General features: G+C 34.9%; 1 protein-coding gene and 1 pseudogene across 1 annotated transcript; both read left to right on the top strand.

Moving 5' to 3' along the window:
- The first annotated feature begins 9,273 nt into the window (after positions 1-9,273).
- LOC107434914 (disease resistance protein RUN1-like) lies at positions 9,274-14,566 on the top strand. Its single transcript, XM_025067709.3, has 5 exons — positions 9,274-10,022; positions 10,772-11,903; positions 12,654-12,938; positions 13,028-13,798; positions 13,894-14,566. The coding sequence occupies exons 1-5, from the start codon at positions 9,526-9,528 to the stop codon at positions 14,371-14,373; spliced, it is 3,165 nt and encodes a 1,054-aa protein (XP_024923477.2). The 5' UTR covers positions 9,274-9,525; the 3' UTR covers positions 14,374-14,566.
- A 9,951-nt stretch (positions 14,567-24,517) lies between these two features.
- On the top strand, positions 24,518-26,713 carry LOC107416353 (disease resistance protein RUN1-like; annotated as a pseudogene).
- Positions 26,714-26,940: the final 227 nt, after the last annotated feature.

Below are 26,940 nucleotides of genomic sequence, written 5' to 3'. Positions count from 1 at the left end.
GAAGTGGAAGCCATAGTATGTCCTAAAGGAAGCAATAGGAAAATATTCAGTGGGGAAGCCTTCTCAAAAATGAAGAAACTAAGTTTGCTCTTTATTGGTTTTTCCAAAATAATTAAGGAAGATAGTGTTGCACCTAAGAATGGGTATCTTTTTAATGAGTTACGTTACATTAGGTGGAGTGCATTTCCCTTAAAAGTTTTGCCATCCAGTTTACAACTTGATAGACTTGTTGAATTGAATCATAGCAATATCGAACAACTTTGGAACAACCGTATAAAGGTAAGCATTAGAACCTCTTATTTTTCAGCTCATTTTCTTTGGAAAATGAAATATTTTGTCTAATGAAATAATACTAAATCATCTGTTTTTTTTTTTTTTAATGACAGCCTTTATACAGTTTGAAAATCATAGACTTAAGTTGCTCGACAAATATTAGCAAGTTAGAAGACTTTAGTGTGGCTCCCAATCTAGAGGACCTGATTCTCGAGGGTTGTACAGAACTGGAGGAGGTTCACAAATCCATCGTCACACTGCTTAAAAGGCCAACTTTATTGGACCTCAAATATTGCTTTAGTCTAGAAAAACTTCCAACAAGCATAGTGGCTTGAAATCTCTCAAAATTCTTGACCTTCTTTGCTGTTCAAGTCTTTTCAACTTACCAAAGGACTTGGGGAATTTAAAGAGTTTAGAGAAGCTTAATTTGAGATATACTTATATATAAGTGAACTTCCATCTTCCATTGCACTTCTGAAACACCTAAAAGTACTATCTTGTGGTGGAGGATTTTTAGGATAACTACAATGGGCAAATATGATAAAAACAATTGTAGACCAGGATTTATACTCAGCTAGTCTTTCCTTTTTGAAAAAATTGGATCTAAGCCAATGTGGTCCAGGAAAAGGAGGAATTCCTGAAAGTTTTGGCCGCTTAGTTTGTTTAGAAGAGCTAAATCTCAGCAGCAATGTTTTTTACTTCCCTGCCTGCCAGTATGAATGAACTATCCAATCTTAGGTATCTTGATTTGGGGCGCTGTCCAGAACTAAAATCATTGGGGTTAGAGCTGCTTCCATCGAGCCTGGAAATGGTAAGGGTTGATTGTTGTAGTTTGTTGGACACCTTTCTTGATCTGTTGAAGCAATGAAACTTGCAGTGTTGAAACAATGCAACTTGAGTGTTCTGCATTTTGTACAGGCTGCTTTGATATGGTTAGGAGGCGAGGCAGCAAAAGGACAACACTTGCATTCTTAAAAAGATACCTCCAGGTCTCTTTGTCTCTCTACATTTTTCTGTTTGTATGTTTTGGTTTTTTATTCTTGATATTATTGAACATGATGGCTCTTACATGTATACTAATCCCCCTATTCCAAGCAAAAGACTGGATCTTGTTCTTCCTGGAAACAAATTCCAGCCTGGTTCACCCATCAACGTTTCGGGTGGTCAATAAGTTTGCAAATCAATCCAAATTGGTGCAACAATAAGTGGATGGTTTTGCTTTGTACGCACTGCCATACTCAAGTTTTTGCGGTGATATAAGAACTGATGAACAAGACTGGGGATTTGGATTCATCGAGTGTCTGGAATTCATTGGTTCTTTGCAACATCTTTTGCTATTGTATTTGCCTTGTGACATACACTTCCTGACAAAGTGGCAGAACAACAACTGTAGTTGAATTGAATTTACGTTTAAAAAACGCCTTCAATTCGAAATGAAGACAACGTGAAAATGTATTTTTTAAAGCATGTGGTGTCCGTTTGGTATATGAGCAAGATATGAAAGATTTGAAACGGAACACTTATATAGAATTTTCGGTGGCTAAAACATATTTCATTTAACCAAACACACAAACAGAACAATAAACTTTTGTGAAACAGGTGTAATATAGGGAAGACTTTCCTTGCAATATGGAATGGTGGACTCACTTTTACTACCTATTGGAGATTGGGATGTGAATAGGCTAAACACCTTCTTCGAAGTTGACACTGTGAGGAATATCACCAAAATTTTTTGGGCAAATATTAACCTGGAAGATAAGCTCATCTGGATGGGAAGCTCATCGGGTGACCTCAAAGTCAAAACGGTTTAAAGATTCCTATTCCCAGAGACTACAGAGCATCGGGAGTGTGGAGTTTTCTAGGGAAATGCAACATCCATGAGAGACTTTGATTCTTTATGTGGAAATTATCGGCTCGTTGCGTCCCGGTGAGAGCAACCGTGATTTTTCGGAATTGGAAGATTGATACACCTACCTGTCCACACGGCTGTGAATGCGTAGAGGATAAGGTGCACCTGTTTTTCAATTTCCCAGCTGGCAGGGCCTCGTGGCTGGCTTCTCCATGGTCTATCAGATGGGAGAACAATAACCTGTCAAATCTTGAATCCTACCTAGACCGCCTAGCCTACCCAGCGGGAAATCTCTGTTCACCCTGAGGATGGTAATGTTTTCTTTCTTTCTTTTTTTTTTTTTTTTTCCCCATTTTTGCAGCTCTAATTCTTGAAACCTTGTGGAAAATTAGAAACAAGCTTGTTTTTGAGGGAAAAAGAAGTTTTCTTGAAGAGGAAGTAAGGATGCTATCTCATAGGTTTAATGAATTCTCAACATCCCCTCCCAACCTATGGAGGCCTTACTTCAAGACAAATACTCTATCTGTCGTTCCCTCAGGCCCCATCAGTACCTGGGCTCCTCCATCGTCTGGGGTCATAAAGATTAATTCGGATGCTGCTTTGGGGAATGGTTTTGCTAGCATTGAGTTGATTGCTCGGAACAAGGATGGAAGAGTCATAAAAGTCCAAGTTGGAAGAGAACAGATACACCTCCCTGAAGCTGCTGAAGCAGCAGTCATTCTTACAGCTTTACGGCTGGCTCTTGAAGAGGTTACTTCAATGTCTGCCGGGAGAGCGATGCGAAACAGTGATTCAAAACGTCAACCACCAGGGTAGAAGATCTGTTCACTGGGCTACTGCTGGATTTATTTCAGAAATATTGAATTTATGCCCACTTTTCCAGACCATCTCTTTTTCTTGGACTCCAAGAAACTCCAACCAACTAGCACACCTAGCTATAAAATGGCGTGTTACTACTGTTAATTTTGAGTTTATTGAGCCTCTGTTGAATTCAGGCCGTTTTGTAAAGACTTGAATCAGGACTGTCGCATCCATACCACTACCTGATTCTCTGGCAACATAATTTGTTCCTTTGTTTTGTTGCCGGTGTTTTTGGTTAATATAACACCCCTTTCTATCCCAAAAAAAAAAAAAAAAAAAAAACCGAGAAAGTCTCCAGCTTTCATGCTATATATGTATCATCACAAGAAAACTTGCTTCATAAATTATATTGAATAAGTTATATTCCACTGTGAGGTACAACAAAAAGTAAAACCAAATTAATTTTGACAAAAACTAAATAGCGTAAATCTAGACAAATTAATTGATGAATAGATCTACCACAAATCTAGATTAGAATATGTTACTTAAGCATTATACTTGGAACCATATGAAACCACATTAAATAAATAGCTAAAATTTGGAGCCCAAAAAAAAAAAAAAAAAGAAGCCAGCAGATAAACCCTTCCGAGTTCATTCAAAAGATAAATATTAAGTCTGCGAATGAACACAGTGGAGAGAATCTTCATGTTTGCAAAAATGTGAATGAAGCTGCCTCATATCTAAGAAAGGTTTTACTAGTCACTACTTTTAGATCTACTATATCTTTAGTTTGGAAGAAAGACTGTAAAAACTGTTCTTAATAAAATGTAATTTTCAAATGAAGAAATGACTGTAAATCCTCAGAATTAATGATCATGGAACCATTAAATGATGAAAAATAATATGATAGATAGAAAACATAAAACATATATATGAAATATAAGAAAATACATAAATACTATAAAGCCTTCTCTGCTGGCAAGCTAGACAAGACACCATTTGCCTTGTCGCAATCAGAAATAATCTGCAGATATGCTTATTCAAAAGACTGAAGAATGGATTGCCCAAAGCATTGGTCACCTAGACAGTGTCACTGTACATTGAGAGCCCCAGTACATTTTTATAGTCTAAAGCCCACCAACAAGCCCATTTGGTTTTTTATATATATTACCAAAATATGGGAAAAAATAAAAAAAAAAAAGGTTTTTTCTTGTGAGGCTGAAGAGTGAATGAGAAGGACAGAATGTTGGAAAAGAAGGGGAGTAGAGCTCGCTCACTTTTCCTTTTTGTTAGTTGATGTGTTGTTGTTTGCAGTAAATCTCAGCTTTTAGGACGAATATGGTAGCTTTATCATTCTCAGCCGTTCCTGGAGGTAACTCTTCTAACTTTCATTATATGCTTTTCATCTTATACATTTATATGTAAATTTTGATTTTTTAACCTTTTTTTTTTTGGGTAGATTTTGCAGCATTGTAAATTCATAATTTTTTATGTTTAATATGGAAAAATATATATGGAAAATTAATATGGGAATATGGATTTCATGATTATGTTGTAATGAATTTAGGAAAGAACCCCAATGTGATGAAATGTAAATTTTTGTTTTATTTATTTTATTTTATTCAGAATCAAAAAGGATTTTGTTGCAACCCAAAAGAGGTCCAAACCTCAACAAGAAACCGGGACAAAGAGGAGAAAGAATCCTGGGAGGCCAAACCCCTTACAATTACAATTCAAACGCTATTTACACAAAATGTGAAAATGCTTTATTTCTGACCTTTTAGATCCAAGGAGAATTGGAGAGGAAGTAGCTGGAATAGGGAAAATATGTTTCAAAATTAACCAATGGAAGAGAACATTTTGGAAAGTCATTCTTGTATAACATTTTGGAAAGTCATTCTTGCATCTTAATCTTTGATAAATTATACTCCTTGTATGCTTTCCTGTAAATGTATATAAGATATGCAATCTCACATAGCTAGGCATGTTAAAGGAAAATCTGTATACTCAAGTATGACGAAACTTGTTTATATTATTTTTTAGAGTGCATGAACTGGATTGTGCCACTGGTGGTGTTCTGCAATCTGTGTGGACTGCTTTAATTTGGTGTGGAGGCAAGAGCAGAAAAAAGACAGCATTTACGTCACTGAAGAGATACCTTCAGTTTTCAGGTCTTCTCTACATCTTCGCATTGGGTTTAATATCATTTTACCTCCCAAACTACCACATAATTCGCACGTTACCCCCAAATTATAAAATCTCTCACATTGCAGTCCAAAACGTTTTCTGGTGGATGGGTTTCATGAAGTTAACCATATAGACTCCATATGTAACTTTATATTTAGAAACCTTTTTATTCTGTTTTATTTCTCTTTGTGCAGCGTGGATTGTTAATTTCATCAAATTTCTTTATAGAAAATGCATGATTAGACTAATTTTCAAGATTACAATTATTCAAAGGGTAATGTTGGGAGTTTTTTCAGTTACGGAGCAAAAAATACAAAACATGTCAATGTTGGAAGGTAAAATAATACTTTAACACCTTTATATTTGTTTGTATGTGTGCATTAAATGCATGAAATTATTAAACATGATATATGGTTCTTAAATGTTACAGAATGCCCCTAATCGAAAGCAAAAGATTTGAAGTTGTTCTTCGTGAATATGAAATTCCTATCTGGTTCATATATCGAAGTTTATCAATAAGCTACCACTAGGTCCAAATTGGTACAATAGTAAGTGGACAGGTTTTGCTTTAAAACACACTCAAGTTTTTGCTGTGACGTAAGAATCAATGGACAAGACGGAGGATTTGGACTCGATAATTTTCCCCCGGGGAGAGGTACAAACAAAAAGGAGAGAGGAAAAGTGGAATCATCTCTTACATGTGCCACAGAGAGAGAGAGAGAGAGAGGGAGAGAGAGAGAGAGAGACTTTTAGAAAGATTTCCCATTGGATAAATCATTCAAAAAATTTATAAAAAAAAAAAAAAATCAAAATAAAGGTGTGCACCTAACCCACCCGCCCGCTCATCATCAATGATGTAGTTCAGGGGAGACCAGCCTCATTATTTCCCACTGGCCGAGATGTGCACCTAACCCACCCGCCCGCTCATCATCAATGATGTAGTTCAGCTGACTTGCTCTGATGGACCCCTATTGTACTCCTATAGACAACCTGATCTCTTTCGATTACCTTTGATTACTGTGTTTGCCTCGTGATATGTACTTCTGAACGCTGAACGAAGTGGCAGAACAACGACTACAGTCGGATTGAATTTTTGTTTAAAACCATTTTCTTTCATATGTATCTCTATGGTAATCAAAACTTCAACTAGTCAGCTCACCGTGGTTTATATCCGAGTGCCCAATATTAATTATGATTGAAGGCTTCCACTTATTTAAAACGGTGCCTGAAACAACAAAAGGGAAGTTTAAGCTCTAAACAGAACAGAGTTTCCCCTGAAGTGAAAGCTTGAATCATCACCAAACAAAAGTGTACCTACCTAACATACTGACTCAAAGTAAGTCAATCCACTAATAGTGCTTGGTTCTTTCAGCGAAAAAATAATAATAATAATAATAATAATAGTACTTGGTTCAGAGAAGATGTAGAGTAGAGATTATAATTATTACTGTTTTTATCTATGGAAAGGTAACCTACTAAACCATATACCTATTTCTTCTCCAATCAGGAGATAAACCATTAATTGGAATCTTGCTTGGTCACTGGTAAATGTTATTTTTTATTTTTTATTTTTTAGCTAATAAAGGTGTGTTGTATTAACCAAAAGGAACAATAATACACAACCGGTATGATGCCAAGGAATCAGTCTGTGGTGTGTAAGCCTCCTCAGTCCCGTTCCAAAGTGTCTAAGAAGTCAGTGGTAAAAGGTAAAATGGAAACTGAGCTATCCTCGGACGTGGACAAACCCCACTTGGCCATAAAAATGGGCCAAAGTGTTGAGTTTCCTTGAGATCCAAGCAAAATGTGTATTTTGATAATGTGAGCAAAAGTCTGCAATTTTCCTAATGTAGCAAGAGGTGAACCAGTGGACAGTGGTCGTGAACCACTGGTAAATGTTAATTAGAAACAAATCAGTTCACAGAAATATGTTTACATATGATGAAAATCAAAAAGGGCTGATAGTATCAAACCAGGGGACCAAGAAGTGGTACAAAACTTGGTGTTGAATTTCTCCACATGTCACAGAGTGCCAAAATTGCTTCTTCTTCTACTTTTTTTTTATTTTTATTTATTTTTATTTTTATTTTTAACACAAAGATTAACGATAGTAGTGAGAAATATGTAACAGATATTCCATCACAGAAATTATGAATTAAAATTATTATATAAATAAAATTAGAAAAATGAAAAATTACTATATAAGTTAAAAAAATTAATTAAATTAAAGAAAAAATTAGAAGTCTTCAAATTAATTATTAAAAAAAGAACCTAAGAATAATTTAAAATTAATAAGGATGTAAAGGTAAATTTCGACTATTCAAGGTGGTGTATGTTATCTAGAATGGTTCTATTCACATTATGAAATTTAATAACTACATTATATCATACACACACTCATTTTTAATTTAATTTGTACTACTTATACCCATAAATCATATTTAATTTATCCTTAAATCTGATTAAAAGAATACACTATAAATTCACGTATAGTTTGTCTTCGATCGGATTATATAATCTGAATGAAACCCGATACCTCCAATGTAGAAGACTTGAAAAAGTTAAAATTGTTTAGATTATGTGTATCGAACAACTACTTTGAATATCATTAATTTTAATCTAGATTATATAATTAAGATGAAAAAGATATGTCCGATATATAAAACCTAAACGGATTTAAATAATCTGATTTATGTATACTATATGACTATTTCACATATTATTTGTTTTTCTTTGAATATAATCTGGATAAAATGAGATACATTTAATATATAGAATCCATACATGCTCAAATCATTTGGTTTGGATGAGTATGCATATTGTTGAAGTAAGTATTTTGAAAATATTTCATTTACACCTTTTGTGGTTTAAGCTAAATATAAAAGTATCCCTCAAAATTCCAAAAAAATCATTCACAACCCTAGTGGCAAATTAAATTACCTTCATATCATTAGTAAAATTACCTTTAATTTTTTTTTTCCTTTTTGTAAAAATTTATTCTTTTGAGGATTTTGCAAAAGTTAATTTGAAAAGGTGAAAATTTAATTTTATTGATCAATATTTTTAATTAATTTTATTTAAATTATATGATAGTTTTTCAGTTTAAAGAAAAAATAAAACTATGTAATGTTTTAATCATGTAAGTTTTTTTTCAACTAAGTGATAATTTGTTAAGATTATTTACTAAACGTATTATAACTATCAAATATATTTAAGATTATTTACTAAATGTATTATAGCTATCAAATATATTAAAAAATTTCGTATATATTAAACTAAAGGTATTTATCAGATATATAACTTATAAAAAATTATGTAAATAAAATTATCATACACTTTTTTTAAAAGAAAAAATTATCACATAGTTTAAATAAAATTGAATTAAAAATAATTTTTTTTAAAGTCTTCAAATTAATATTTGTAAAAAAAAATAAATAAAAAAAAGAAGAAACAAAGGGAATTTAAAAATAATTTAATTTTAAAAAGGTATAAGGGTAAATCTAGACTATTTCAAGGGGTGTAAATGATTTTTTTGCTTTCAAAACTTGAACGATATTTTTATATTTAACACAAACCTAAAAAGACATAAATGAAATATTTTCATAATTTTTCCTCTCCAGAGAGCCCGGACCTGTTCAAAACTTCTGGGTTGCCATATTGAACAGCTTTAGAGTGATATAGAGAATAGATAAAATGGAAATAATACCCAAAAAAAAAAAAAAAGAGGAGATACTGGATAAAAAAAATCAAAAAATAAATTATAAAAAGCTAAATATTTACATTTTTAAGATTGAAAGAAGTTATTTACCAATCATTTTTGTTTTTTTGTTTTTTTCCCTCTCTTGATCGTTAAATCCCATTTGCTTTAGTATTTTTTTAAAATTTCATTATAACTTATGTAAATAATTTATTTTTATTCTATTTATGCTTAAAAATAGATGTATCATTTAAAATATTAAAATCTAATTAAAAATGTACCGTGATTATTAAATGTTATAATCCAATAGAATCACTTTATGATTTATTTAGTAGTTTAAAGAAAGATAGTTTTGTATTTGCACGAAGGATTATAAATGAAATCTTCCGTTGCATTTATGAATTTTGAATATCGTGCCAATAATTGACCAAACACGCTTTCTTAATTTCTCTCTCTTATTATTATTATTATTATTATGTTCTTTTTCAAGGTTCCACATGAGACTTTGGATAGAGCAAGTCAATGGTAAATGGTGCAGAAAAGGCGTAAAACTAAAGCTAGAAAGGATTAATCATGTGCAGATCTACAGCGTTTACGAGGTGTTATTTGCATTCCTACTTGCTTCCTGGCTAGCTAGTTATTCCAATTTCTAAGCAAATCTCATGTCTCTGATAATTAGTCCCTTGGAGTTACTTCTTTGTCCTCTCTTGCACTTGCAAGAATGAAAAGATCTTATTCATCAGCCTCTGATTCTTCTTCTTCTTCTTCTAAGCCTCGAATCGAATATGAAATGTTTTTGAGTTTTAGAGGTGAAGACACCCGCAACAGTTTTACAAGTCATCTTTATAAAGCTCTCTGTGATAAAGGAATTTACACCTTCAAAGATAATCAACTTCCAAGAGGCCAATCTATTTCTCCAGAATTGTTGAAAGCCATCGAGAGCTCACAATGTTCGGTCATCGTTCTCTCTGAAAACTATGCTTCTTCCAGTTGGTGTTTGGATGAACTGGTCAAGATTCTTGAATGCAAGAAGGACCACAAACAGATTGTTCTGCCAATTTTCTACCATGTGGATCCATCTGATGTGCGGAAGCAAAAAGGAAGTATTGGGGAAGCATTCAAGAGACATGAATCAAGTTACAGCACAGAAAAGCTTCAAAGATGGAGGGATGCTTTAACCCAAGTTGCCAATCTATCTGGAGATCCTTTACATGATGGGTAAAGACCTCCTTTTCCTCTTATCTACTTCTGTCCCTTTTTCCTTTCTAATCTTCAAATTATATATATATATATATATATATATATATATTGGGGAACAATATTATCCAAAAGTTAAAAATATACATTAACATTAAATAAGAAGAAATTTTAAATAGTTTTATATTTACTTTTCTTTTGTAAGAATTCCAATTTCTATTTAGTTGATTCCTATTAAACTTCCAACACATTGTATGAGTAACTGATTTATATCTTAATTATTATAGTATTTTTTGTTTTGAACAAATTATCTATTTTACAAAGTAACCAAAACATCTTTATTCTCTATAATTCGAATCCATGCCCGTACGTAAATATGCTTAACCACTGAAGTTACCACTTCGTTGCATTAATTATCATAGTTGTAATTGAAATTTTTGTTTTAATACATACATAATCATATAGGTTTTTGTTCTTTTGGAAGATATTCTGAGACACATGGTTTGGTGATGACAAGTGTTAAGGAGTTAATATATAATTACAACTTAATTAAAAATTTATTTGGTGAAGTGTTGACTTGTCGTTTTAACATACATGTCATCCATTATATATAATATGAGAAATAATTAACAAAATACAAAATTCTATACAAATTAATATATATATATATATATATATATATATATATATATATATATATAATTAGAGTAATTACATTTATAAACTTTGCTTTCACCTAATTACTATAGTTTCCATGTTTGAATTTTAAGGGACGAAGCACAATTTATTCAAAAGTTCATTCAAGAGGTATCAAGACAACTTGGTGTTGCACCGTTAAAAAATTCTGAGGAAGATTTTGATATTTCAGAAGACCTTTTTGGCATGGATTCACGACTGAAGAAATTGAATAATTTTGTTTGTACTTCATCATCAAATGCTGTCCGCTTTATTGGAATTTGTCAGATGGGTGGTATAGGGAAGACAACTCTTGCCAGAACTTATCATGAATGGAAGTCTTCTAAATTTGATAGCAGCAGTTTTCTTGCAAATATTAGAGAAGTTTGTGAAAAGAAAGAAGATGGCCTTGTGCATTTGCAAAATGATCTGCTTTCTGATACTCTAAATGGTTTTCCTAAAAAAATAAGGGATGTTGATGATGGAAAAAGAATTATAAGCAAGAGATTATGCCACAAAAAAGTTCTTATTATTCTTGATGATGTGAGCGAATTGGATCAATTAGAAGCCTTAGCTGGGAAAGATAGTTGGTTTGGCTCTGGAAGTAGAATACTTATAACAACTAGAGATGAAAGTTTGCTTACAAGTACATATAAAGAGTGTGGAATATATAGACCTGAGCATTTAAATGACAATGAAGGTCTTCAACTGTTTTCCTGGAAAGCATTCAAAAGTATTCGTCCTCCGGAGAATTACATAGAGCTGTCTAAACAAGCGATGGAACCTGCGAAGGGTCTTCCGTTAGCTCTAAAAGTACTAGGTTCCTTTTTATGTGGCAAGGAAATAGATGAATGGAAAAGTGCTTTGGATAGACTAAAAGAGTATCCAGAAAAGAAAATTGTTAAAATACTTAAAATATCTTTTGAAGCTCTTGAGGAAACAGAGAAAAATATTTTTCTAGATATTGCATGTTTCTTCAATGGAGCTAATAAAGATAATATTATCCAAACTATGGATAGCTGTGGTTTCTATCCAATAATAGGGATAAGAACTCTTATTGATAAATCTCTCCTACACAATGATCCTGTTCATAACAGTCTTCGGATGCATGACTTGCTGCAAGAAATGGGCATGGAAATTGTTCGAGAAAAATCTCGCCATCAACCAGGAAGATGGAGTAGGTTATGGAATCACAAAGATTTATTTCAAGTTTTAAATAGTAACATGGTAAGAAACTTGCTGAATAAACTATTGATTTCTGACATTTTTATTTCATATGTAACACATCAATTCTATAAATTTAGTTATGGTTGAATTTTATAAGATCAGGTATTTTGTAAGTCCTTTTCAGTTGGCATGCATATGTAGAAATTTCTTTTTATCTTTTGGTTAGGCATGAATGGATCGTGTGTGTGTGTGTGTATATATATATATATATATATGTAGATGTGAAAACTCTTATATATTGTGTTTCACTTGTGTGTTTTGATCTTGACTACTATTGCAGAGAAGAAGTTGAAGGTATACAATGTCATTTTATAAACCCACCAGAGATATTCAGTTCGGAAACTTTGTCAAAGATGAAGAAACTAAGATTTCATATTTTTATTGACTCGCATTATAGGAGAAAAGTTCTTTTACCGTTGCATATCTTTCAAATGTGTTCTCTCACCAATTTAGTCATGATAGAATTTTCTGTGATCAAATTTTATCTTCATTTTTTGTTTTTGCAATTAATTTTTTTTCCGAATAGTAATCTTGGATGACTTGATTTTAGTTTGTTAAATACGAGGTTGAAACAAAATGCTTTTAAGCCCTTATTTGTTTTTTATTTTTTGCTTTTGGTCTGTTCATTTAAGCCCTTTTCAATTTGCATGTTAGAGTTACCCAACATGTTTTTGTATGTGTGTGTTTTATTGGCTGAGAGAACTCTAGTATATTGCATCTCACTTTGTGTTTTTTGATCTCAACTATCAGGGCGCAGAAGAGGTGGAAGCCATAGTATGTGGTTCTGAAGAAGCACAAAACACGTTCCGTTGTGAAGCCTTGTCAAGTATGAAGAAACTGCGATTGCTCAATCTTTACTACTCCCGGATAAATTATGATTTCACACCAATTGCATATCTTTCTAATGAGTTAAGGATTCTTAAGTGGGATGGATTTCCTTTCAGAAGTTTTCCATCAAGTTTCCAACCAGATCTACTTGTTCAATTGATTTTGTTGTGGAGCAAGATCGAACAACTATGGAACAGCACTACCACGGTAACATTAGAACCTCTAGTTTACAATACATATATATATATATATATTAAAGAAATAATTAAATCTTCTCTCATTATTTGATACAACAGCCTTTATACAATTTGAAAATCATTAACCTATCTGGTTCGGAAAATATTACAAAATTAGAAGATTTCAAGGTGGTTCCAAATCTAGAGGAATTGATTCTTTGGGGCTGCTCTGAACTGGTGGAGATTCACCCATCCATCACACTTCTTACAAGGCTTACTTTACTGGACCTGGGTAATTGCTATCGTCTAGAAAGTCTTCCAACAAGCATAAGTGGTTTGAAATCTCTTAAAGTTCTTAGACTTGGTGGTTGTAAAAGCCTTCTTAACTTACCAGAGGACTTGTGGCATTTAAATAGTTTGGAGGAGCTTCATTTGGATGAGAATTCTTTGCTAGATTCAGAATCAGGGGAAGCTACTTTCAGTATCATTGTTGGCAAAGGTTTTAATTCTTTAAAAAGATTGGATCTAAGTAATTGTAGTCTTGGGGATCGAGCAATTCTTGAAGATTTTGGTTGCTTAGCTTCTTTGGAAGAGTTAGACCTCTGCCAAAACAATTTTTCTAGCCTACCTACCAGCATGAATCAACTTTCCAAGCTTAGAATTCTCGATTTGACGTCTTGTTTCAATCTAAAATCATTGGGACCATGGCTTCCATCTAGCTTAGAATGGGTAAGGGTTGATATGTGTTTTTCATTGGAAACATTTCTTGATCCATTGAACGACCAATATCGCAACTTGCGGTGTTCTGCAATTTGTTATGGCTGTGATGAATTGGTAAGGAGGCAGGGCAGCAAAAAGACAGCATATGTATCACTGAAAAGATACCTTCAGGTAGACTCTCTCTACATCTGCTACACTTTGTAATTGTTAATTCTTAGTATGAATTATTAGAACATGATGGTTGTTCTTCTTAATTATGTTCACAGAATCCCCCTAATCCAAGCAAAATATTTTCTATTTATCTTTCTGGAAAGGAAATTCCAACCTGGTTCACTCAACAGCGTCTTGGGGGGCGGTCAATAAGTATAAAAGTAGATCCAAATTGGTGCAGCAGTAAATGGATGGGTTTCGCTTTTTCTGTGATCTCACCTGTAAGTGATTTTGTCATCAGTGTAAAAATCTACGTACAAGACTTGGAATTTCATCAACTTGTTCAATGCTTCAATCCTGACTTTTTGTTACGAGGTATCGGCTACAAAGGTCACCTTGGGTTAGTTTATTTGCCTCGTGATAGATGTTTCCATACCAAGTGGCAGAACAATGTCAGTGCACTTGAGTTTACTTTTAATTTTAAGTATGGATATGAAAATGTTGAAGATGAATACAGATGTGGTGTCCGCTTGGTATATGAGCAAGACATACAAGATTTGAACCTACATAACGAAGATGAAGATGAGGACGAATAAGCACTTCACATTAGTTAATATGGGTGTAAGCTCCCTTTTTTTTTATTTTTATTTTTTGTCATTCTTTATTATGTTGTTGTTGTTGAAAATACGTCCCCATTCGAAAAATAACAGCCTCTGTACAATTCAAGTATATTTCATCAACTTTCAACAGCCTTAATAAAATTTAAATACAGAGGATTTTTCTGGGACATATATTTCATCAAATAAATAATGCCAAATCTTTTTCTTTTTGGTTTTTATAATATAGGCCTTTGTGCAATTTTTGTTGTACATATATTTCATCAACAGCCCTTATAAAATTTGAAAACAGAGAGGATTTGTTACATATAATCATCAAATAAATAATATTATATCCTTTTTTTTTTTTGTTATTTTATAAATATAATAACCTTTATACAATTTGAAATCATGGAGCGAAGTTGTTGGCCAAAACTTAGCAAGTTTGAAGACTTTAGAGTGCTTCAAGATCTTGAGAAGGTAATTATTTAAGCTTGTATAAAGAGAGGTTCACCAATCCATTACACTGCTTATAAGGCCAACCTTATTGGACATGAAACGTTGAACAAATCTAGCATAGGTGGTTTGAAATCTGTCAAATTTCTTGACCTTCTTGACAGCTCAAGTCTTCACAACTTACCAAAGGATTAGGGGAATTTAAAAGTTTAGAGGAGCTTAATATTAGATATACTTACAATAAGTGAACTGCCACCTTCCATTGTACTTATGCAGAACAATTGCAGTTGCAGTTGAATTGAGATTACTTTTAAACCCCCATGATTTTGAAAAAGACTACATAAAAATGTATTTTAAAGCATGTGGTGTCCAATTTGGTAGATGAGCAAGACATAGAAAGTTTTACGGAAGGCCTACATAGAATTTCCCGAAGAGGATTGATGGGGATTTGGATTTTTGAGGAGCTAGGGGTTGATTTCCTAAACTTTAGGGGAAGTGTTTTCATCCAACCATAGAAAAATAGATGAAATCTGTACTACCAATTTATTTATGTTAGGTGCAAATTTTGTATATAAGAGCCATTTTGAACCATCAATCTGTATTGTCGTGTGTTTTTTTCTGTCTTTGATTGATAATGTCATATAAATCAAGGGGACTTACATTTTCTTCTAAAAGTCAAATTGACAATGGGAATGAGCTGCCCTCTCTCTCTCTCTGTGGCTAAATCATATTTCATTCAACCGAACAAACAAAGAGAAGAATAGACTTTTCCAGCTCAAAACAGGAAGAAATTCTCCCCACCTTTCATGCTAGATATGTGTGCCATTCAGCAAGAACATGTGCTTCATAAATTATACTAAATACTAAATTTCACTACCAGGTAGCCCAAAAATGAAAACCAAATTAAAATTGATAGAAAAGCCAGTTTATGGAACAATATTTTGGTGGTAAATTATCACCAAAACCATGTGGCACCAATCTAGAGAAAACCTTAATGAACAGACACTTCATGATTAGAGTATGTTACTAGGGCATTATTGTGGGAACCATATGAAACCATTTCAAATAACTAACTGCCACTTAAATTTGGGGCCAAGAAAAAAAGAAATCAGTAGCACTTCAACCCATTTGTGGTTATTTGAAAGATAGACATCTATGTTTGTGAATGAACAAAATGGAGAGAATCTTCATGTCTGACAAAATGTGAATAAATGTCAGTATTTACAAGCATGTATCATATCTTAATGTTTTTCAGTTTCTGGTGTCCAAGTGATGCAGAAAATCCTAGAGGGAATTACTAAGGAGTAGATCTCAGGCTCTCATTCCTGTCGAGATCCAACTCTGGTCCAATTCCACCACAGTCACAAAGAATGAGAGGAAACAAGCATTTCCAGTTTATTTCAAAAATAGAAAATCTGTCTTTTACAACTTTATAGGCTAACTTTTATATCTCTGTTTTGTCACCACGCAGGGTGAAGGTTAAAGGCATAAAGCCACCTCAGCAGTTAAAATAACAAAAACAAAGCCATATCAGCAAGGAAAAATAAAAGGAAATAAAACGCTGCGTTTAGATAGGAAACAAATATATTGCAGCTGCATCATTCGCCCACACTTGAAGAGGGCTCGACCACAAGCGAGGAAGATAAATCAGCAACATCAGCAACATCAGGGGGGTGGTATTCAAAAAGATCAGCAACGTTGAAGGTGTTGGAAATCTTTAGATGTGAAGGGAGCTCAAGTTGGTAGGCATTATCTCCAAGTTTCTGTATTATGCGACAAGGACCTATCTTTTTAGCTTGGAGTTTGTTGTAGGCACTGACAGGAAACCTCTCTTTCCGAAGATGAACCATGACAAGATCACCAACTTCAAACGACTTATGGCGACGATGGAGATCAGCTGTAGCCTTGTAACGAGCATTACTGGCATTCAGATTGTGTTGGACCCGGGTGTGAATATCTTGAATTCTATGGGCCAAAGTGTCAGCAGCTGTGTGAGGAGGGAAAGAGGTGGAGACAAGGTCGACAATATGGTTGGGAGGTTTGGTATAGACGATTGCAAAGGGACTAAATCCTATGGAACGATTGACCATGCTGTTATAGGCAAATTCAGCTTGGGGCAAGTATGAGTCCCACTGTTTTGGAGAGTCACCTGCAAGGCTACGCAGCATGGAACCAAGAGTTCGATTCACAACCTCGGTTTGACCGTCCGTTTGAGGGTGATAAGCACTGCTAAACTGAAGCACCGTATCAAACTTGCGCCATAAAGTTTTCCAAAAATGGCTAAAGAACTTTACATCTCTGTCAGAGGTGATGGACTTCATTATGCCATGAAGCCTCACAATTTCACGGAAAAACAGGTTGGCCACATACGAAGCATCGACAGCTTTCTTGCAAGGAAGAAAATGAGCCATCTTGGAGAACCGATCAGCTACAACCAAAATGGAGTCGACTTTGCGTTGTGAAAGTGGCAGACCGAGGATAAAATCAAGTGAAATGTCCTCCCAAATATGATTTGGGACAGGCAGGGGTGTGTAGAGGCCTGTGTTTTGTTGTTGGCCTTTAGCGGCTTGACAAACAGCACAATGTTTGACAAATTTAGTGACATCACGTTTGAGGTGAGGCCAAAAGTAGCGCTCTTCAAGCAAGGAAATTGTTTTGTCTCGTCTAGTATGAGCAGCCAAACCACCTCCATGAAGGTCTCTGATAAGCTGAAAACGAAGAGAAGTTCGAGGAATACATAGTTGGAGCCCTTTGAAGAGATAGCCATCATAAATATGAAAATCGCCGGCTGCCTCATGCAAACGACATTTTTGCCAAATGTATCCTAGGTCGGGATCATCGGGGTATTGGTTTTGGAGAGCATCGAATCCCACAACCTCGATTTGCAACTTGTTCAAGAGGCACACCTTGCGACTGAGAGCATCTGCCACTCGATTGTGTTTCCCAGCTTTATGGTGGAATGAATACGGAAATTTTTGAAGAAATTGGGACCATCGGATGTGTATCTTGTTGATGTGCTTTTGTGAACTGAAATGTTGCAAAGCTTGGTGGTCACAATGAAGGACAAATTCCCGCTGGATTAGGTAATGTTCCCAATGCTTGAAAGCTTTCGCAATAGCATATAATTCTTGTTCGTAGGCCGACCACAATTGACGAGCAGGGCACAACTTTTCACTGAAAAACTCAATAGCACGCTGTTCTTGCATAAGGACAGCTCCAATGCTCATTGAAGACGCGTCCGTTTCGACTTCGAAGATCTTGTCAAAATCAGGAAGTGCTAATACCGGTGCTTCAGTAAGATGTTTTTTCAGACTTTCGAAGCTTTGTTGCTGAGCAGGCCCCCATTGGAATTTTCCTTTCTTGAGGCAGTCTGTTAGTGGACCTACAATGGAACTGAAGTTGCGAACAAAACGCCTATAGAAAGTTGCGAGTCCATGGAAGCTGCGAACTTCAGTGACTGTTGAGGGTGTTTTCCAATCACGGATTGCAGCTACCTTTGAGGGGTCGGCCTTGATTCCATGCTTGCCCACAATAAACTCGAGGAAAAGAAGCTCTGGGGTCATGAATACACATTTCTTGAGGTTAAGATATAGATGGTTTTCCTTGAGTATCACAAATACCCGCTGCACATGCTCAATGTGGGCGTCAGTTGAGTGGCTGTACACAAGAATATCGTCAAAATATACCACCACACAGATGCCAATGAGAGGTTGTAGAACTTGGTTCATCAAGCGCATAAAGGTACTCGGTGCATTGCATAACCCGAAGGGCCTGACCTGCCACTCGTAGAGACCCGTAGGAGTCTTGAAGGCGGTCTTCCATTCATCTCTAGGCCTTATCCGAATTTGATGGTAGCCGCTGCGAAGATCCAACTTAGAGAACACTTGAGCCCCACTTAATTTGTCTAACATGTCTTCCAACCGGGGAATGGGAAACGGATATTTGGTAGTTATTTTATTGATAGCACGGCTGTCAATACACATTCTCCATTCACCATTCTTTTTGGGGACTAGAAGAGCTGGTACTGCATAAGGACTTAGGCTTTCTCAGATAAGGTTCTTCTTCAGCAAGTCCTCAACCATCTGCTGTAGGATTTGAACTTCTTTTGGTGGCATTCGGTAGTGAGGAAGATTAGGAAGTTTGGCCCCGGGTAGCAAGTCAATAGCATGTTGGATGTCCCTCATGGGTGGTAGAGAATCCGGAAGTTCACTTGGACAGATTTCAGCAAACTCTTGAAGAAGTTGTTGAATGGGTTGTGGAAACTGAGAATCTACAGGGGCTTGAATTGAAGCTACAATACCGAAACAAATCTGTGAGTGTTTAGCTTGAAGTTCAAAATGTTTTCCCGAGGTTGTTAAAAGTATAGGACCTTTCCCGAAAGTTGTTCTGGTGATACTCCAGATGTGGGCAGTAAAGTAGGGTCATTTTGGGGCTTGGAAGGGAGTAGGACAATTTTCTTCCCATTCCATTGAAACGAATGTGTTTTTTGTCGACCATCATGCATTACGGAGTTGTCGAACTGCGAAGGTTGGCCTAAGAGAATGTGGCATGCGTCCATCTCCACAACATCACAAACAACCTCATCGGCTTAATGTTTTCCTATACTGAAATGAACTTTACACAGCTCAGTGACCTTAGTTTCGATGCCTTTTTTTATCCAACCCACCTTGTAAGGATTCGGGTGACTCATAGTAGGAAGCTTCAAGGCTTTAACCAAGGACTTAGACACTATGTTCTCGCTGCTCCCACTGTCTATAATCACTTCACACACCTTCTTGTTGATAGTATATTTGGTTTTGAAAATTGAATGTCGTTGAGGCTCCATGGGGTGTTTAGGAGAGAACAATAGCTTCTGGATGATGCAAATAACTGGTTCTCCTTGGTCTTCATCCACCAACTCGGTTTCATCCCCCACAGTGGCAAACTCTTCTCCCGAATCGTCTTGAGTTTCCACTATATTAACCTATTTACACAGTGGACATTCATTAGATTTGTGGCCCTGCTGGCCACACTTGAAACACTTGAGTGGAAAGTTTCGGGCATAAGGATTTGAAGGCCTGTTGGGTTGATTTTGAGGTTTGCTGGTATTTTTCATGGAATTATCAGCAAGGGTGGCCTTTTGGTAAGGTGCTGGTGGTGATAGGGGTTTAATTTTTGGTGGGTACAATTCACTCATGGGTTTCCATTTAGTTGGTGTCTTAGTTACATGCCTCTCAATTTGCTTTTCAATCTTGAAAGCTAAATTGACAGCTTCACTAAGATTCCACACAGGACTAAGCTCTATTCTTTCTTGAATTGGAGTAAGTAACCCAGCCACATATCTAGCAACTAGTTGGCCTTCATTTTCATTCAAGTTCACCCGAGCACTGAGTCTATAAAATTCTTCAGTATTCTCACTAATAGAATGGTTACCTTGGTGGCAATGGTGATACTGTTGGTAAAGGATTTGCTCAAAATCAACGGGGAGAAATCTGGCTCGTAACATTCGGTGTAACCATGACCAAGATTGTATCGGACCCTTTCCTTGTTTTCGTCTATTACTCAGAACCTGTTCCCACCATGCCGAGGCTCCCCCACGGAATTTGTAAGCCACCAAACGAACCTGTTTATCCTCCGGTATGGACATATACTCAAAGAAAGACTCAACAGTTTGTACCCAATCAAGAAAATCCTCAATATTCAGAGACCCATCAAAATTTGGAATATCAACTTTAATTCGGTAGTCTGAAGGTTGGTGGTCTCGAGCATACCTATTAGGAACAGCATGAGGAGCTCGATTCATGGCCATTGTCTCCATCTCATCTTCCGAGTCCGAGTCGATTGAGAGTGGAATACGTTGCTGAACATCCAGAAATTGACGGTGTTGAGTTCTGGGAATTCGAGGAGGAAGCGAGTCTTGGAGGTGTGGATCTGCTGGATGTGCCAAAGGAATGGGCATCTGTGGCAGTTGTGTTGATGTAGATCGGTCGCCGGAGTGCTCTGGGAGGTGAGAACCAGCAGCTCCAGATTTCAACGTCAGACCAGAATGTATTGCAGCACAGAGTTGCCGAATCTCATTAGAAAGGTTGTCGAATTTCTGATCTAATTTAGCCACAGCAGATAAAAGCATTTTCGAGCTTGGGTCCTCGCCAGAATTTCGTTGAGAGTTTTCACCGGAACCAGCCATGGAAATTTCAGAGAGGATAACCTGGGACCTGTGGGCTCTGATACCAATTTGATGTAGAAAATCCTAGAGGGAATTACCAAGGAGTAGATCTCAGGCTCTCATTCCTGTCCAGATCCAACTCTGGTCCAATTCCACCACAGTCACGAAGAATGAGAGGAAACAAGCATTTCCAGTTTATTTCAAAAATAGAAAATCTGTCTTTTACAACTTTGTAGGCTAACTTTTATATCTCTGTTTTGTCACCACGCAGGGTGAAGGTTAAACGAATAAAGCCACCTCAGCAGTTAAAATAACAAAAACAAAGCCATATCAGCAAGGAAAAATAAAAGGAAATAAAACGCTGCATTTAGACAGGAAACAAATATATTGCAGCTGCATCACCAAGTCATATAAATTCAAGTATGAAAATTCTCTGATAAGTCCCTAAGAATGATTTTACAAGTTAATACTTTTAGATTGTAAATGAAGAAAGAGTCTAAATCTTCATAATTTAAGATCATGAAATCATAATTAAAAACTGTAAAATAATGTGATATATTGAGAAAAAAAATATAATGAACATACATCCTTGGAGATTTGACATAAACGAGGTAAGAGGTAAGCCAAAAGTAGAGAGAATCTAAATATATAATCAAAATATTCATACCTGATAAACCTTTTTAATATGGTAAAATAGACTGGATAACTACATGAAAATGCACCATTTGCCCTGCCAAAATCTAAATTAACCAAGCAGCTGAAACTATCATGTTTTTGAAACTAACATGGTTCGCCTAAAGCACTGGTGACATTCCAACTGAACTAGCTCCATTTGACATGGAGCTATAAGCTTCGGATTGCAAACTGAGGAATATTAGAGGATGTGGATTTCTTTTGCAGGATGAGGAAAGAAATGCATGTACTCCGTACTTCACCTTTTTGTGGTTTTTATAAACTCAATATAATTATCTTGTTTGTATAATGAGTTTTGGTTTGAAATCCATAAACTATAATGAGTTTTGGTTTGAAATCCATAAACTATGTCAGAAGAAACTACAACATACATTTCCATTGGAGTTTGAGGTGTGTGTTTGGTATATAAGCAAGACATAGAAGATTTAAGCAGAACGATGCCGAAGGAAACTGCAATTGTATTGAATTTCCTGATGAGGATGTGGAGTACTTTTGCAGAATGAGGAATATTAGAGGTTTACAAAATAACTTCATCTTTTCATCTTACCTCCAATATTAAATATTAAATTTGTTTTTATTATGTACAGATTTAGGTAATAAATTAATTAGCAAACAACACTAATCTAGCAAAGTTAGGGGGTGCAGGACTGCTAGGAATATTTGATATCATAGATATCAAGTTGTTTGTGAGTATGCATTGAAGTGTTAATATCCAACCAAAATAGTACCTAGTTTGATTAGGATTTCTCATTTGGCTACTTTTGATGTTTTTTCCCACGCCGGTACTAAACATTTATAAGATTAAAAATAGATCTTACATAAATCATTTTAGTCAAAGTTAAATCACTTCTAGAAAATGCCATATGATAACTTTCCATACAGAAAGATGAAATTTATCCTCATAAAACGGCCTGAGGCAAGGGGGGTAAAAAAAGAATCTGGTCTTTTTATTGTCCACTTTAATAATCATTATTATTTTAGCTTTTAGCGAACATGAAAATGGAGAATTGGAGGGGGAGTAGAGCGCCTTTCCTTTTGCTGGACGATGCTGTCATTGTTTGAGAAGGAAACTTGGAGGTTCAACATTTTTTAAGTGTTTAGGTAACTCTTCATTCTCAAATCATTTAAGGTCTATATGCTCTAATTCTTCAGAAAAATGAACTTGTGAATTTTGATTTGGTTGCTTGCTCTACCTCATTGCTGACCATGAATTAACAAGCTTTAATTTTTTCCTAATCAATTGAAGCTTCAAATATTTATAATAAATAAATTAATGGATATCATGAAACTATAAACACACACTTCCATTTTTCCTAGGAACTTCATATCTCTCTCATGATAATTAGTCCCTTTGAGTTATACCCGTGGTCATTTGCCACTTTGAAGAATGGATAATTCTTGTTCATCAATCACTTCGTCATCAAACTAATTATATGATGTATTTTTGAGTTTTGAGTTAGCTTACTGATAATGGATCTAATTATTTTCTAAGTTTTTCTACTTACTGTTTCAAAGACATTGAAAGATCCTTTCAAAAACTTTCAAAAAAAGAAAAAAAAGACACTTATTGGAAAATTCTGGAGTAGCTTTTCATCCAATGCGAAAAGTCTCAAGCAATTAATTTTAGAAACGTGAACTAAACAATATGTTTTCTACGTAATATGACACTACCACACACTTCACACAGGCATATGTATGCATATTAAACAACTGAATGCTAATTCAAATTCAACCTGAAACTATTATGTGGTTTGCCTAATTTTTGGGTTTGGCATTATTCACCTCAACATTTATCAACTAGTTCCAGCACTTGACATACAGCTATTAAGTAATTGTCACTCACATTATCACAGCTTCAAAAAAAGTTACTCAATACTTTTGCACATTAACTAGCAATCGTCTTGTTCCTACCTTCCTTAGGAAATCTACAAACTTATCCTATTTAAACATGCTTTCACAACTCTATTTGTCACTAACTGTAGAGATGAAAGTTAGGGCATAATTAAAAAGATATTAAGACACATGTTAATCATAAACCATTGCAACTTTGCTTAGATATAGTGGCAAATGTTAATCAAAAGAAGTCTGAAAAATTCTTATATATGTCTACAAGCAATAGATGTCTTACTGATAATAATAAAAAGAATTGAAAGTGAAAAAAGAAATTAAGAGGCAGCTAGTTGGGTCAAAGACTACTGAGGCACCCATATGTGTAATGTGTATGCATAATTTCTGCAATTTCTAAATATTGATGTTGTTAAATAATTAATTCCATCTGGTTGCTTTATCTCATTGTTGACCAATGAATTAACAAGCTTTCTTTCATTTTCCATGGAAGCTTCCCAGATAAGGATTTGTCATAAATTAATTAATCAGGAGAAACCGAGTTTATATTGTTTATTAGAGTTTTTGAATTGGATTTGAGCAATAATTAAGTAAAATGTTGATGATGTTAAATAATTAATTCCATCTGGTTGCTTTATCTCATTGCTGACCAATGAATTAACAACCTTTCTTTCTTTTTCCATGGAAGCTTCCCAGATAAGGATTTATCATAAATTAATTGATCTGGAGAAACAGAGTTTATATTGTTTATTAGAGTTTGTTAATTGTATTTGGGCAATAATTAACTAAACACGCATACTTTGCTTATGTAAGACATTAAATAAGAAACTAATGGAAAAAGTCAAAATTGGGTAAAGCTAAAATAAAATCCTAGCTAGCTACCTGATAATCAAAGCTGTTAAGTGCTATATATATTTGCATTCCTAGTTTAGTTACTATGCAAATCTTTCGCTCTGATAATTAGGCCCTTGAGCTACATCCTTGGCTTCTCTCACGCAGACTATAATGGCTTCTTCTTCTAATTCTACTTTTTTCTCTTCCATTAAACATAAAGCCAATTATGATGTGTTTTTGAGCTTTAGAGGTGAAGAAACCCGTAACAGTTTCATGAGTCATCTCTATGCAGCTCTTTGTCAGAAAGGAATTTACACCTTTTTGGGTGATGATAAACTTGAGAGAGGCAAATCCATTTCTCCAGGATTGTTTAAAGCCATCAAAGATTCAAGATGTTCAATCATTGTTCTCTCAAGAAACTATGCTTCTTCATCGTGGTGTTTAGATGAAGTTGTCAAGATACTTCAATGCATGAAGGACGATGGACAGATTGTTCTACCAATTTTCTATCATGTGGATCCATCTCATGTACGGAAGTAGACTGAAAGTATTGGGGAAGCTTTCCAAAGGCATGAACAAGTTTTTAGTGATGACTTAAAAAAGGTGTAAAGTTGGAGGAAGGCATTAGAAGAAGTTGCCAATCTAGCTGGATGGCATGTACATAATAGGTAAATAGTACTTATCCTTTTCCTCGCACATTTTTATATTTTTATGGAGCCACGTATATAGGATGTCCTTACGATAAGGTCCTTACGCATTCATTACCATATCAAAACTGTATATTTATGCATATGCACACATAGAATTCTAATTTGGTAACAATCTCCCACCTTGTAATGAAAATCACGTACACTAATGTGACAAGTTATCATGATATCATGATTTTGATTATAAGTGGGAAAATAGTTTATGATGTCGGCATATAGGGAAAACAAATCTGAGCCCTGGTTTTAATCCAACAAATGTATAAAAATCAATAACCTCACTGTACTTTGGACATCCTGAGGAGAGACTCACTATATAAAGAGAGAAAGTGATACAGAGGATTGGAGAGGGTGCATAAGATAGGAACAGAAACTAATCAAATGACAATTGTCACTTAATATAAGTGTTTGTTGCTTTCTATAGAGTGTAGATTATAACAAATCCTAAATTTATATATTTACATTTATCAATTACATTTTTACATACAAAAATCATGTCATGTTTCCACTCACTGTAGTTTTATATTTAAACTTTGAAGGAATGAAGCAGAGTTTATACAAGACATCATTGTAGAGGTTTCATCTAAACTTGACGTTACACCATTAAACATTTCAGTGGACCTCTTTGGAATAGATTCACGATTAGAGAAACTGAACTATTGTGTTTGCACTTCATCAGTGAATGATGTTTGCTTTATTGGAATTTGTGGAATGGGTGGCATAGGCAAGACAACGCTTGCCAAAGCATATTATGTCTTCATCTTCTCAATTTGAAGGTAGCAGTTTCCTCACAAATGTTAGAGAAGTTTGTGAAAAGAAGAAAAATGGTCTTGTGTATTTGCAAAATTGTCTTCTTTCAGATATTATAAATGGTTTACCTAAAAAGATAAGGGATGTTCATGAAGGAATGAACATGATAAGTAATAGACTACGTCATAAAAAAGTTCTCATTGTTCTTGATGATGTGGACAAATTGGATCAGCTTAAAGTATTAGCAGATGGAGACTGGTTTGGTTTTGGAAGTAGAATAATTGTAACAACTAGAGATGAAAGTTTGCTTACTAGTGCATATAGAAAATCTATAATTTATAGAGTTGAGGAGCTAAATAATAATGAAGGTCTTCAACTTTTTTCTTGGAAAGCCTTCAAAACTATTCATCCTTCAAAAGCTTATGAAGAGATGTCAAAACAAGTGATAACCTATGCCAGCGGTCTTCCATTAGCTCTCGAAGTATTAGGCTCCTTTTTATGTGGCAAAGGTGTACAGGAGTGGAAAAGTGCTTTGGACAGACTATATGAGTATCCAAACAAGGAGATTGTTAAAGTACTTCAAACCAGTTTTGATGGACTTGAGAAACCAGAGAAAAGTATTTTTCTAGACATTGCATGCTTCTTCAATGGGTTTGATAAAAATTATATCATACGAATTATGGATGGTTGTGGTTTCTGTCCAGAAATCGGGATAAGAGTTCTTATTGATAAATCTCTATTGCATGTTTCCCATGATAACAATCTTTGGATGCATGATCTACTGCAAGAGATGGGCAAGGAAATTGTTAGAGAAAAATCCTACAATGAACCAGGCAGACAAAGTAGGTTATGGGATAATGACGATTTATATCATGTTTTAGAGAATAACACGGTAAGTGCTAATATAAAATAATGATTTTTGATAATCTAGTTACTGGAGATCTTTGACTCTAACTCTAAAATACAAGGCAGTAGCAAAATTTAACATTTATATAGAACCAAAGTGTTTATATATATATATATATATATATATATATATTGTGAAGTCCAGCCGCACCACCACTGCACCGACACCATCTTTGACAATGGCCATTGCTGCATTTAACACCGAAAATGGATTGCTCAACAATTATGGGCTAC

Source organism: Ziziphus jujuba, chromosome 4 (assembly GCF_031755915.1).
Source record: "Ziziphus jujuba cultivar Dongzao chromosome 4, ASM3175591v1".
NCBI classification, from domain to species: Eukaryota; Viridiplantae; Streptophyta; class Magnoliopsida; order Rosales; family Rhamnaceae; genus Ziziphus; species Ziziphus jujuba.
The sequence above is the reverse complement of the archived record's forward strand: the minus strand, read 5'-3'. Positions and strand labels throughout refer to the sequence as shown.

Coding starts and splice junctions, on each gene's coding strand:
- LOC107434914 (XM_025067709.3), top strand. CDS start 9,526: ATGAAAAGATCTTATTCATCAGCCTCTGATTCTTCTTCTTCTTCTTCT. Junction 12,939..13,027: donor TATGGAACAGCACTACCACG/GTAACATTAGAA, acceptor TTGATACAACAG/CCTTTATACAATTTGAAAAT. Junction 13,799..13,893: donor CACTGAAAAGATACCTTCAG/GTAGACTCTCTC, acceptor TTATGTTCACAG/AATCCCCCTAATCCAAGCAA.